Here is a 13075-nt window from a genome sequence, read left to right as displayed (position 1 = left end):
TGAAGCACAGTAGTAGATGTGGTGGAAAGGGATGCTATTACTGAGACACATTTTTGTTCTCCCCTGGTTTACTGGAGTATATTTGTTAGTGGTTCATGCCAAGAAGAGTATGTAAAAGTATATCTCATAATGCCAAAATTAGATGGGGGTGTTTCTGTAACTGTACAAGACAAGACATTGCTAGAAACTGGAATGAGCAAAATTCTTGTTTAGTGTCAATAGGGATAGTAAGATATATAATACTGGATTCTGACTTGATTTGAGTCTTACGGGAACACGGACCCCTCCATTTTGGATCTAGGTGATGGGCGATAAAGTGACACTACAGACTTGATTGGTGCTTCTTGAAAACTTATAGTAATGGTTAAGTTTAGCTTCCCTTTATAGTTTCTCTGATCATCAGCACTTCCTCCTGGTTAGGGTACACTGAGGCATGAGGTGGGAATACACCTTGGATGGAGCACCAGTCCATTGCAAGGCACCATGCACATAACCACACCTAGGGGCAATTTAGAGTAGCCAGCCCACCTATAAGCATGTTTTGGGAAGTGAGAGGAAAGTGGGGAACCTGGAGGAAACCCAAAGCAGACACTGGGAGGAAATGTGAAGCTCCACACAGACAGTAACTTGAGCTCAGGATCAATCAGGGGTCTGTGGAGCTGTGAGTACCATCCCGCATTTACCTGTTGCACCTGGTAATTGGAGATCAGAAAACTGGAAGGTCAAGCTATTTGAGATGGTAGGAAAAAAATAATACAGCAGAGTTCTTTAAGGCTATGGTGTGTCATTAGTACCATTGGTACACTGCCAAATTGTGCATTGGAGACGAGAATGGTGTTAGCAGCACTTGAACATGACAATATTGAGGTGGAGAAACAATAAGTGTTTTACAGCTGAGAAGGTTCCCAATCGGATTTGGAAAAATTTCCCAGAGATATGCTTGTGTCTCAGAGCATAGTAAAATGGACTGCTGTGGGATCTCGGTTTATGAGAATTCTTCTAAGAAATGAAAGCATTTCTCTTTGTTGGGTTAGAGAAGCAGTTGTAAAGAAAGTAAACAAGTGTGTATTTTGTTCATGACTAATGGCCATGCTTCCTCTGCCTTGGGGAAATTCTGGGGAGTGCTGCTGTGTTCACAAATGCTATCGTCTGATGTACCAAAGCTGTCTCTAGAAGATAAAACTGCTTTAGATCTTTTTTTAACCATACAAGAACTTAAGTCTGCTGCTTTTCAAATGGCAGTGGGCCGTCCCTCAGGGGTAGATGGGCTTCCTATTGAGTTTTATACAATGTTCTGGTAGACTTGATTTTAATGTGCAAGTGTGCAGCCACTGGTGAGTGTTGAAGACTAGTATTGATTCTTCCTCTGCAAAAGAGAGATTGGTGTGATTTAAAGAACTGGTGACCCGTTGCTCTTGTTGGGAACACTTTATAATTCTTTTCAAAGACTGTTCCCAACAGACATGAAATATATATTTCTGTCCATTATACACATTGATCAGGCTTGACAGTCAATTCTGCACAATCTGTTTCTGTGTAGAGACATTATAGAACTTTCCAAAATGTCAAATATGAACTTTGGACGTAGCGCAGTATGAAGAAAGAGCCATTGATTCTGTTCACGATGGGCATCTCTTTGATGCCTTGATGGGGTTTGGTTTTGTAAGAATTTTTTCCAGATGCTTTAAGTATGAAATGAAACATGACGGAACATGCTTTTTAGAAAGATAGTCAACAGCAGGGTCGTATGATGTCTCAACATGAAACTGTTACCACCCAGGGATGATTATTTTTTTATTGTGTTTTATTCCTTATTTAATCAAAACTTTCTGACCAATGAGAATCAAGAATTCAACAGTGGTATAGGATATATGGTGCTCATATCTTATTAAGGATGAATGTAGTGTTTCCCAGTTGAGCTCTATACTTCGCCAATAGATTTTACTGCTTTCACTATATGGGAAAGTGAAGCAAGCAAGTGTTTGAGGGAAAATTGGGCCAATTAATCTCTAGCCTACTGTCAGCTTATACAGATCCCGTTACAGTGGGAGTTCAGGATAGATAGGATGTGTGGACAGTGTGGTATTGTCTACTTTCCTGTTTAAGTTTTCATCAGACAAATGTGGTGAAAAACTACTAGGGCTTGGGGGAACTGTAATCCCATACAGGGCTTTTATTGTGAAAGGCGTATACCTATTCTCAAAGGACATGATGAAGTAGAACGAGGAAGACAATATACTACAATCGGTAGTGATGAACTGGCAGAATGGATGTGCCTCGTAAGTCTCTTGCAAGAGAAGCATGTTTTTAGTTTGTGAGAAATAAGATTGAGGGGGGAAAAAAGTGTGTGTTCCAGTCATAACAATCACATTTTGGGCTTTTGCAGACATAACATTGTTTGGCCTCTGGAGACATAACATGCACAGGGTTTGTTGCTGTTGCACATCTTAGATTTGGAGAATATGTTATACAGGGTTTATATTATATGATTTTCAGCTTGATTTTGCTGTCACAGACAAAAATCGCACAAAAGAATATACCTGTGGTTATTTATATATAGTCCATTGCCACCAGAGACAGTCAACCAAGTTCTGTCAGTGTCAGAAATTTTTGATTGAAATTTCAAAGTGTGAGCAGTGTTACAACGCTCGATTAAAAGCCACCAATATGTGGGGATATAAACAAAATGTGCTAATGGACAGAAAAAAATATCTTTATTACGTTAATCGTGCTGACTGACGACGTCAGCAGGACGTAGTCGATTTCAGTTGTTAGACAATCTACACCGTATAATCCAACATGGAGAACGCACAGTCCGGTATAGAATTCGACTTTAGTAGGCCAATGATTTGAAGAGTTTTCAGTTTATGTGGTGTGCTGCAGAGGTGTTATTTTTGAGTGCTGCATGGTATTTAGAGTTAGAAGCTAGGGGAGTTTTAAAATTGTAAGCTGATGCAAGATGCACTGAAGGGAACTTAGAAGGAAAAGTCTCTGCGCTCTTTCTCTCTCTCTCCCTCTCTCTGTCTCTGTCTCTCTAGCGTGAGTCACTCAGCCAGGCTGTTCCACCTACAGACACCTGTCTCACTGCAGGGCCTAGGTCTCCATTATGCTAGAGTCACTGAGATGTGTGGAGATTAGAGCAAGAAGGAGAAACAGCCCGGGCAAGGAGAGTAATATCAGTTCCTACCTGAGTGGAAAAGAAATTTTTGTGTAACAGAGAAAGGACGAGAGTAAAAGAGGAGATGAGCAGTGCTGCTGAATTAGGTAGAATCTATCCAATTATAAAACCTGATTAGCTCTGTCAATTAAAGCGTGATGGACATCCTTTCAATTATCGGCCTGTGCGCAAAAATCGATGGCTTCCAGAGCCGAGTCTATAGTTAGCCTCGAGGATCGGGCTCCACGTGACACCTGCTGGCTCTGATAAAAACTTGGCCCGCTGATGCTCCGATAAGCTCAAGGAGCTCTCGTTCTGAACAAAGAGTAAGTGGGGGAGAGAGAGAGAGAGTGAGAGTGCTAGGACAAAGGTGACTGATGCATGGTCCGCTTTGGGAGGACGGTTATTGAACACAGAGGTGTGTCCTGATTTCGCCTGATTTCAGGAAGTGATCCTGAGCCCGTTTTGAACTGCTAGCATCACTAATGCTAATTCTACCGAGACCTTTCTATCACTGTCAACAGTGATGATGCTTTCATGTGCGAGACACACACGAAACCGGCTCTAAACCTCACTGCTGTGTGTGCAAGCTCGCAGCAGGGCGCCAGGTTTTATTTCGGCTTATCCTTCCCCAGCACCTGTAGTTTCTCTGTCTGTTTACGCCTTCGTCATCACTCTGTCGCTCCCTATCTCTCTCACACACACTCCGCTGCAGGTAGAGATCCAGTTGCAGCTCGGCTTCTCGTGGACGCCACGTGCGAGAGACACACTTCCTGCAGGATGTATAGGTTCACGCAGTTTATTTATCCTTCCTCAGAACCTGCACTTGTTTGTTAATCATATTCTTTTTCTTCCTATCTGTCTCTCCCAGAATGCACCATCTGAAAGTGAGAGATCGAGTTGCAGCAGTGTGGGAAGTGAAAGACACACTCGCTTGTAACATCACGAGTTTCCCATGAGATCTCAATCCTTTCGTATTTCTTCCACAGCGCATAACCTACATCCTGCTTTACTCACAGCCCAATCTGCAGCTGAAGTTCCAACAAGTTTTTCATTAATTTATTAATTAATAATTAATCATTAATAAGCCTACACACATCTACCACATTCAGGGCGTTTATTTGCATACTAAAACAAGAGTGGCTAACCAAGAATTCAACAATTGTATAAATGTAGTATAAATGGGTTTTTTAAAGGTAAATGTGACGTTGAAAGCAGTAGAATGTGATACACACTGTACACTTTTCCTCTTTTAGACTCCCGCTGACAAAAGAAAGTCAAACTCCAGACTGATTGCGGTGATGATATTTATTTAGACTTTGCGATTAAGGGTGCAATTAACAACTAGAATGCGGGTTAATTAGACTGATGCTGGCGTTCAGATCTGCAATTGGCAGCTCTCTTAATTGTGGCGGAGATGCTGCTGTTGTTGTTGTTGTTGTTATTGATGTTGTTTGGCGGAGATGGTGGGCGAGTTCCGACTGAATCATTTCCTTTGACAACTTCACTGTTGTCGAATCAAAACAAACAAAGCTGTGTGTATGTGAGTTACTCAAACAATACCGCATTCACTGCGTCACCAGAAAGAAGTAGCCAGGCTTCGGTAAGCGTCTTGAGGTCTGTGTTACTGACACACACGCACGTGCGCACACACACACACACACACACACACACACACACACGCATTTGTTTAACCGTCCTTCTGAAGACCTTCTACCTTTTATGAACCTAACCCTAACCTTATTCCCGGTAACCAAACGTAAATCTAACAAGATATAAAATATAAAATAAAAGCTATAGAAAAAAAAGAAAAAAGCAGGAGACCTGCTAAAGGTCAAAACAAGGTCAAAACACTCAGATATTCCTATCCTTATGGGCACGTGAGTCCCCATTAAGATATAAAAACATGAAAACACAAACACACACAGATGCACACACATACACACACAGATATACACAGATACAAATATGCACACACACATACAGACACGTACACACATGCACATACACACACACTAATATACTGTATGTAGTGTTGTTAAAATGGCTTCTGACACACACACAGATACACAGATTGACACACAAAGAGACAGATACACACGTACATAGATACAGACACACAAATACAGACACACAGACACTAATATACTGTATGTACTGTTGTTAAAATGGCTTCTGTTACAGAACTGATTACATTTTTTTAAAGGTCTTCAAGGTTTTATATCCTCAATTATCCTTCATTCAGAGTTTGATATCTAATTTCATTTAATTGGAATAGTGGGATTGGGGAAGTGTGTGGTGTTGGGACAAACGAGTCACAGTCTCTGAGCGTGATTCTAAACCGCTGACACATGCTATACGATAAACACGCACTTCGTCTCACACACACACCCGAGCCGTAGTGCCACAATGACGGCCGTCACAAAATCCCATTTCCCACTGACACCGCTGATTAGGATTGTTTTGGACGTGATTGTCTGAGTCTCAGCACCGCGGGCCACAGACTCCACGGAGGCAGAAAGGCAGCAGATAAATCTGTTTTTATTCTCTCGCCCACTCTCTTTCTCTCCTCCTTTTGGGAACGTGTGTGTCGTTCAATATCACAGCCGTAAAAAATTCGGGAGTGCTGATGTAGCAAGACACACAGTACGGTACGGCCGCTCTCCAGAGGAATAAAGCTCTGATACAAACGAAACAGAATGTAGATCGAAAGACTAAAGCTCAGAAAAGAACACGTCGATATCGTTCTGCGTATAGGTACAAGAGTTTATTCTGCCTCTGCGTGTAAGCATCAGTCTCAGTTTCAATCCAGAAACGTGTTTGGAATTCTGAATCATTTGATGCATTTAAATCGTCGATGCAGTTTATTTGGTTCTTTCTCTAGTTTTCTTTCTTTCTCTCCTTCATTCTCCCACTCAACTCATTCTCTCTCTCTCTCTCTCTCTTCACATTTCATCCTCTCTTAATACATGCTTGCTTGGCTTGACAAATGATAGCACATTTATTATAGGTGTGTTTTTGTGTATTCAGAAAAGCTACTATTTAATTTCGTTTAGTTTAGTTCAGGCTGCTTTATTGTTGAGAAATAAGTGATAAAATAGGAAAAGTTTTGATATTAATTTTTTGTATTTCATGTATTAAGACATGAAAATGTGTCAAGACTACACCTTAAACATTGCATTGAGAAAAAGGACTGGCTAAAATGAACTAACAGGGTTTGTCTTAGGTAATGATTAAACATCTTGGGGGTGTGCAGTTTTAGGAAAATAATCAACAGGTGTTATTGTTATTGTTAACACTCTGAAGTTGATTCTGTTTCAATAACGGCACATCTGGAAGTATTTTATTCCTCTTACACCACAGCGGCTTTGCCAAGGATTACACTTTTTATTCATTAAAGAATGGCACTCGGTACTTTGTAACTTTCCATCTATGGTTATGTTTAATGTTATAGAACATCTGCGAAACAAGTTCCTGTTATCATGTTCCTGTTATGAAATTTATGAAAAAATAGCTTGTTACCGTGAAATCGCAAAACACAACATCCTCTGTCCTGATGAATTTCCTGTGTCGGAAAACCTACTCTTACCATGCGCTGACACTGGAGACTCCTTCCCTAAATGTTATATCAACATCTCCTCACAGAAAGCGTCACGATATCAAGACTGTATGTTTTTCTTTGTTAAATAACATCTTTTTTAAAATTCGGTTACGATTAGATTTCACCAGAGAAGCCCTTGTTACTACAGTAAACGTGTTATAATGAGTGCATTAACACAAACCCACGATTTGCCTTGCAGCCTATAGCTAATAGCTTATAGCTTTACAGATTAATAAAATAGATTGCCAAAGCTTGCTTAGCATGATTAACCCCTTAAACTCTGCTTATATACTCAGCTATTCAGTAACTACAGTGAAACGTGTGTAGGTATGAGAATCTGGCTCTGTCGATGTATCCTGGGAAGCGAAGGGGTTAAAAAAGAGTAAAAAAGAAATCTGAACACCTGTACGTTCTGTTTTAATCACTGTCAGTGACACTGATAAAATAATATGACAAAGCAAAAATAACGGCAATTGAATAAGCGAAAATATTAAACAAATTTGGTCCCACTAAAGACCAAAATCGTTGTAATTAAGGACTCATTATTGAGCTGCTCTCAGATCCTAATGAGACTCTAAATAAGTTTATTAATTTCATTAGAAGGTAAATCAATTAAACCTCTAGATTCAAAGACTTAAGTGCAGAGCTGGTATTAATTGTAAGACAAATAAATGTGGCTATGTGTCTAATTAGAGTTATCAAGATCTCAGTGTTGTTTAATTAGATCTAGAGTGTTTTCAATAAAATCACAAGTCACGAGTTTCACTTCACATCCACCTTTTCGGCTGCTTTCGTACTTCGCACACATGTAATCCTACAGGAAGTGGCCACTTTTCCAAAGTGTTGCTGCCTTCGTGTTTTTTTTTTTTTTTTGGTGACAGCAGAACTTCCAAAGTTGACGAAAAAAATGGTTTTTTATTGTTTACCTCTCGAATAATCAGGTCGCACGTTTGGGGGCAGAGAGTTGGGATGTGGTGTCTGGGAAAACAAATATGGATGACAAAGTGGCAGTGAAAAGTGAGTCTTCTTAGCGAGCGAATATGAGGAAATTTACGACATGTTGAATGGAAGCTATTTTGTATTTTATTGCCAATATTAAAAAAAAAAGGTATATTTTTGGGATATTCACCAGTACATGATGCGATGTTCCACTTTATATGTGTCACGTCACACAAACAACTGAAATTATCATGATGTTCTGCCTCCAAAGCTACAGTATAGACAAACAACACCAATCTGCATTACTGAGAATAATAAATCTAATCTAGAGAGCAAGCTAGGCTAGCTAGTACTGGCAAACGTACTGTTATGGTTACAGTGTGTGTGTTGTCTGAGCTGTTTTTTCACCCCTCCATATCAGCACAAAAGGCTTATTATGAAAAAAAAAAGCCAAGTATGAAAGCATCCTCAGATTTTCTTAATGCAAAGAAATCAAAAAGAGCCCAGTGCTTCAAGTTTAACAAAAAAAAAAAAAAAAAAAGCTAAAATACATGAGCTTTTTCGAGTAGAAGCTTCCAAGGCAGGGTTTTTCAATAGCTTGTAGATCACCGCCTTTAAACACAAGTCCTTTAAACCTGAAAAAACTGTGATCGAAAATGCAGACTGAAGAAGAAAATAGTGTTTTTTTTCTTTGCTGTCAAATATAATATGATGTAACATAACAGCAAGCAACGATTTTAAAATGAAAAATGAAAAAATTAAGATGGATGTGATGATATATGAATGAGAAGATGGCGAGCACTGATAGAACTCTGATAGAAGTAATAGAAGAATATTGCTGCAGGAGTAGTCGTCATTATCACATTAATCACTGCACATTTGGTTTAACAAAACGGCTTCCATGCTCATTATTCAGCAGCTTAAAAAATAGCACTTGATCCAGCATACTATTATGATTTTGCATTTTATTTTTAATATCGCAAGCCAACAGTTAATTTCGTGCACTATTAATGAATTTCTATTTGATGGCATTCTAGAGAAAAGAGACATTTCTGCGTGACATACTGTGCTTCATCACTGCATCAGTGCATCGTGCAAGAATCGATATCGTGCAAGAAAATTAGAAAAAAATGAGACACACTTCTGCTCAAAACACACCCTGAGTGTGTATCTCGCTTCTAAAAAAATCTGTAGTTACATCTGATGGTTGTTTAAACCCTAACTACGCAACGAGCACCTGCTGGAGTTAATGTTTACTCCATCGCGGGCTACATTAAGCACTTTAATTAATCTGCTCGTGGTGGTTAATTGGTGGAGTTAATAAGTGAGTCTGGATGGAGTTGTAACACCGCTGATCTCAGTTCAGCTGATGATCAAGATGTTGTAATTTAGTTCATTTAGAGTCCTGGATGGAATAAACACTTAGTTAATTACATTGTTCATGATTTCGTATTGAAGAAACATCAATTGATGTTGCGTTAATTACTTCAATTACATTACTTACATATTATATATAAATGATTTGTGAATGTTAACTAATGCTGTAAATCATGTTAGTAAAGGGAATCTTACTTTTCCACTTACTCCAAATGAAGTCGATCAGCCGAGACACGTTTGGCGTCTGAGGTTTGTGTGTTTGGTTTTGCATTGGAGCTAAGAAGCTAACAATTACTGTAAGTGTGTGTGTCACCTCCTGTAAATAATCTGCTGTTAACCGACGTGCTGATGTGGTTCAGGAAAAAGTGGGATGAACTGTCATCTGTAAACACGAACAAAACTTCATAGACATTCTTCTTTGTTTTTTATTTTAAAATCTCTTCTTGGTGATATTTATAACAATAAAAGTGAGTTTTTCCACTTGGAAATGTTTCCTTTTGCATCTATTTCCCAAATACTCACTATCACTGCTTCATTTTGTCTGAACTCTTGATGGAAATGATTTGGAAATACGTAAATAGGTTTGTGGCACCAGGACCAAAGACAACTTACATCTATAAGAAATAGGTTATTGTATAAGACATAAGTAACCTACTATTTTCTATTCTTATTTTATATTCTGTTCTAAATGTCTTCGGAAAATCTTCCTTCTTCATGCAAATGATCATGATGATACAGTGCATACAAAAAATTAGCCCGTGACCTCATCTGGCGACTTCTAGCGACGTTTTGAGCACACATTAGCTACTTTTCCTTGAAACGAGCTGGTAATACTGGCTTTGAGTGTGTGGATTTATGCCCGATTAAGAATATTAAAGAATAATAAAACAGGAAATTGCACATTATAGACTCTGTAAGGCTAAATAACTGTTAAAACTGAACATTAAACAGCGGAACAAGAGGCAAAAATATGGTCTGTAATAAAGCACTAGTATTTGTGCTAGTAGTGAAATAGCTAGATGTGCTTTTAATGCCTCTCTCTCTCTCTCTCTCTCTCTCTCCGTGTGTGTGTAGCCGTGTCCGGTGCGGAGGACGTGGCTCTCTACGTGGGCATTGTTGCCGTGGCGCTGTGTCTCACTCTGCTGCTGGTGGTGCTGGTCCTCGTGTATCGGAGGAAGAAGGAAGGGCTGGATGCGGACGTAGCCGACTCATCCATCCTCACGACCGGCTTCCAGCCCGTGGGCATCAAACCCGCCATGCCAGGTGTGTGGGCACCGGACCGGGCACAGCGCTGCAGTACGATATCCTTCCTCTCTTACAACCGTCTCTGTGTTCTCTGTCTCACTCACGTTCTCTGAGCCTTTCATCCTGTGTGTGTGTGTGTGTGTGTGAATCACCAGTTACTCCTTTATTTATTTATTTATTTATTTATTTAAATGACGTTTTCTCCGGTTTTCATCATTTGCCCATTCCCACTAACCAGCTAGCTCTTCCATGTCACATGACAGGTACGAACCTTCTCCATTAAATTTGCTGGGAGATGAAATTTTGACCTACAAGGCTTCCCATAGGTGTTTTTATCTGTGTTTTCATTTGAAATGATCATAGCTTTTGTGCTACTATACTTCATATCGTACAGTATATACTTGCCTATTTAGCATTCACAAAAAAATAAGGTTTTATTTATGAAATGTTATGATTTTTCAGCATAATCTAGCGACCTTTTTGACATAGGTAAGCTAAACTAGCAGCTAAACGGCATTAAATAAACTCAGAGGTATGGATTTTAAAGGCATTTATTAAATCAAATTCGGTATTAAGTATAGATAAATAGAGCTATCTGGCTAACGTTGTCATTTGTGTAAGGAAGCATAACGCACAGATAGTGAAGTAGCTATGAACACTATATAAAACTGCTTATTTAGTAAGTTTAAAAAAGGTATTGAGTAAGTTCTCTAGTTTGGTAGATACGTACTGTAATTATAAAATAAAAAAATGGGTATTAAATAAGCTGGAAATACAACCAAAGTCTTTTGCTACAATGACTAAACATTGCCTACATCACCAAACATTTTACTAGCTAGACTGCACTAGCCTACACTAGCTAGCTTCACTTCATAAACATAATCACTTTATTAGTACACTACTTAGTACAGTATTAGCAGTGAGGCAGCTTGTGTGAGAGTCGTTCAGCGAGCACCTCTGACATCATCCCTCCCGGCCATTTTCCATCTGAGCGCGCTAAGACGCTCTGCGCTTTCCACCCTGATCTTAATGTCGTGTTCTCCCTGCTGATTTTCCCCTTTAATCTGACGGCAGAGAAATGAAAATGGCTGTGGTGTGGAAAACGGAGCGGTGCTATGGACATGCTTAAGTGAGCCGGCTCTTTTCTGAAACACTCCCACTAAGCTGGCCTTAAAAATCTGCGTGACGGCGGCGGCTGCGCTCACTGAGCGGGAGCGGGATCGGTTTATCCTCAAGCCAGTTCTTATCAGGGTTACGGTGTTGGGAAAATCCGATCTGTCCGTATGTGTGTGTGTGTGTGTGTGTATGTGTATGTGTATGTCTGTTCACATTGACCTCCGTTTGTTAGTGCGTAGTTTAAGCTCATTTTCTGAACAAATATCTTGCTCTCACTTTTTGCAGTCTTTGCAGACCTGCCAACCCTGAAGACGAATAATCCGTAGTTTCGATGCGTATAAAACAGGAAAAAAACGTAATACAGTCCACTTTTGATGTGCTCCTTTTACAAACCACTTGTCTAGTGCCCTTCATGGAAACTGTGAAATGTTTCCACATGGCTGAAATGTTTCTTATGCTGACCGGCATGAGAGAGCAAACTGCGTTTTTAACCACTTTCTAATTATCACTAAAATTATTTGTAAAGTGTTGGATTTGATACTTCGTTACAGGCCTGTTTTATCTTTGTGTTTTCCAAAACACAAAAGTGTATCCCTAATTTTAACTACTGTAATGATCGCCAAGTCGAACATACATTGAGATTTTATTTCACATTAATGAACTCAAAATGTTCTCAGTTTAACTTTAGGTTGACGGGAAGATCGAGTTGAGACAAGCTCACCAGTCAAAATATTCCTAATGTGAGATTGAGGGAAGGGGGCGGGGCTTCCAGTGAGTCAGTTAACATCAGAGTGTTCAGAAAAGTACCCAACTGTCACTCATTCCAGATTCATATTTTGGTTGGCTCATCTGTCTTTTTTTGGGGAAGAGGTGATGCTCGTTTGGTGTATTTTTGAGTGATCACTCATAGCAGCATACTCCGATGTAAAAATGTGAGTTCCTATTCAGAATGCGTAAAGGTTGGCAGGCCTGCTCATTCACATTCTCTGATTTTCTCACGTGCTTTCTCTTCTTCCTCTCTCTCTCTCTTCCATACACAGAAAACTCTCACCTGCTCACAATCCAGCCGGACCTGACCACGCCCGGTTACCAGGGCTCGCTGCGTACACGTCATGACCCGACTCCTAAATTCTCTCTGAGCGACGGGCCGCTTTTGGAGCCTCTGGCTAACGGATCGCACACCATGGCCAACGGCAAAGTGACCGGCGACAGCGGACACCTCACCAGCCGCCTCACCGCACAGAGCTACTTCAAGACTCTGCCCCGGGACGCCGTCCACACCTCCTACGGCACCTTCAACTTCCTGGGAGGACGTCTTACCATCCCCAACACGGGTGAGTCACATGACTGCGAGATAACTTCTCTGGGTTCATGCACACTATCACATTCTCACTTTCTCTTACACACTCTATCACACAGCTCTACTTCTCACACACTCTCTCACGCGTTCCATAAGCGTAAATGAAGGAATGATACTAATGCAAGAAGTGGGAATAATCCCAAGAGGAAAAAAAATATGTCTGTCCTTTCTGGACCCTTTAGATCCTCATTCGTGTCACGTTACCAAGCTACATTACAATATTATGCCTTATTTTGTTTCATATTTTATTTTAACATTAAGTAATCACAGATAGCTAACC

At 40.0% G+C, this 13075-nt stretch overlaps 1 protein-coding gene across 4 annotated transcripts in view; it reads left to right on the top strand.

The window, feature by feature from the left end:
* Positions 1-13075, top strand: part of unc5a (unc-5 netrin receptor A) — a 213921-nt gene that overhangs the window by 166290 nt on the left and 34556 nt on the right. For 2 of the 4 annotated variants that reach the window (XM_053239204.1, XM_026947083.3), the window contains 2 exons: positions 10149-10337; positions 12476-12769. In XM_053239204.1, coding sequence (XP_053095179.1) covers positions 10149-10337; positions 12476-12769 — 483 coding nt within the window. Of the gene's footprint in view, positions 1-10148; positions 10371-12475; positions 12770-13075 lie in introns of all 4 variants that reach the window. The other 2 variants (XM_053239203.1, XM_053239205.1) reach the window with 1 other exon arrangement.

The sequence above is a fragment of the Pangasianodon hypophthalmus genome, chromosome 13, assembly GCF_027358585.1.
Source record: "Pangasianodon hypophthalmus isolate fPanHyp1 chromosome 13, fPanHyp1.pri, whole genome shotgun sequence".
Lineage (NCBI taxonomy): Eukaryota > Metazoa > Chordata > Actinopteri > Siluriformes > Pangasiidae > Pangasianodon > Pangasianodon hypophthalmus.
This window is presented reverse-complemented; position numbering and strand designations above follow the sequence as displayed.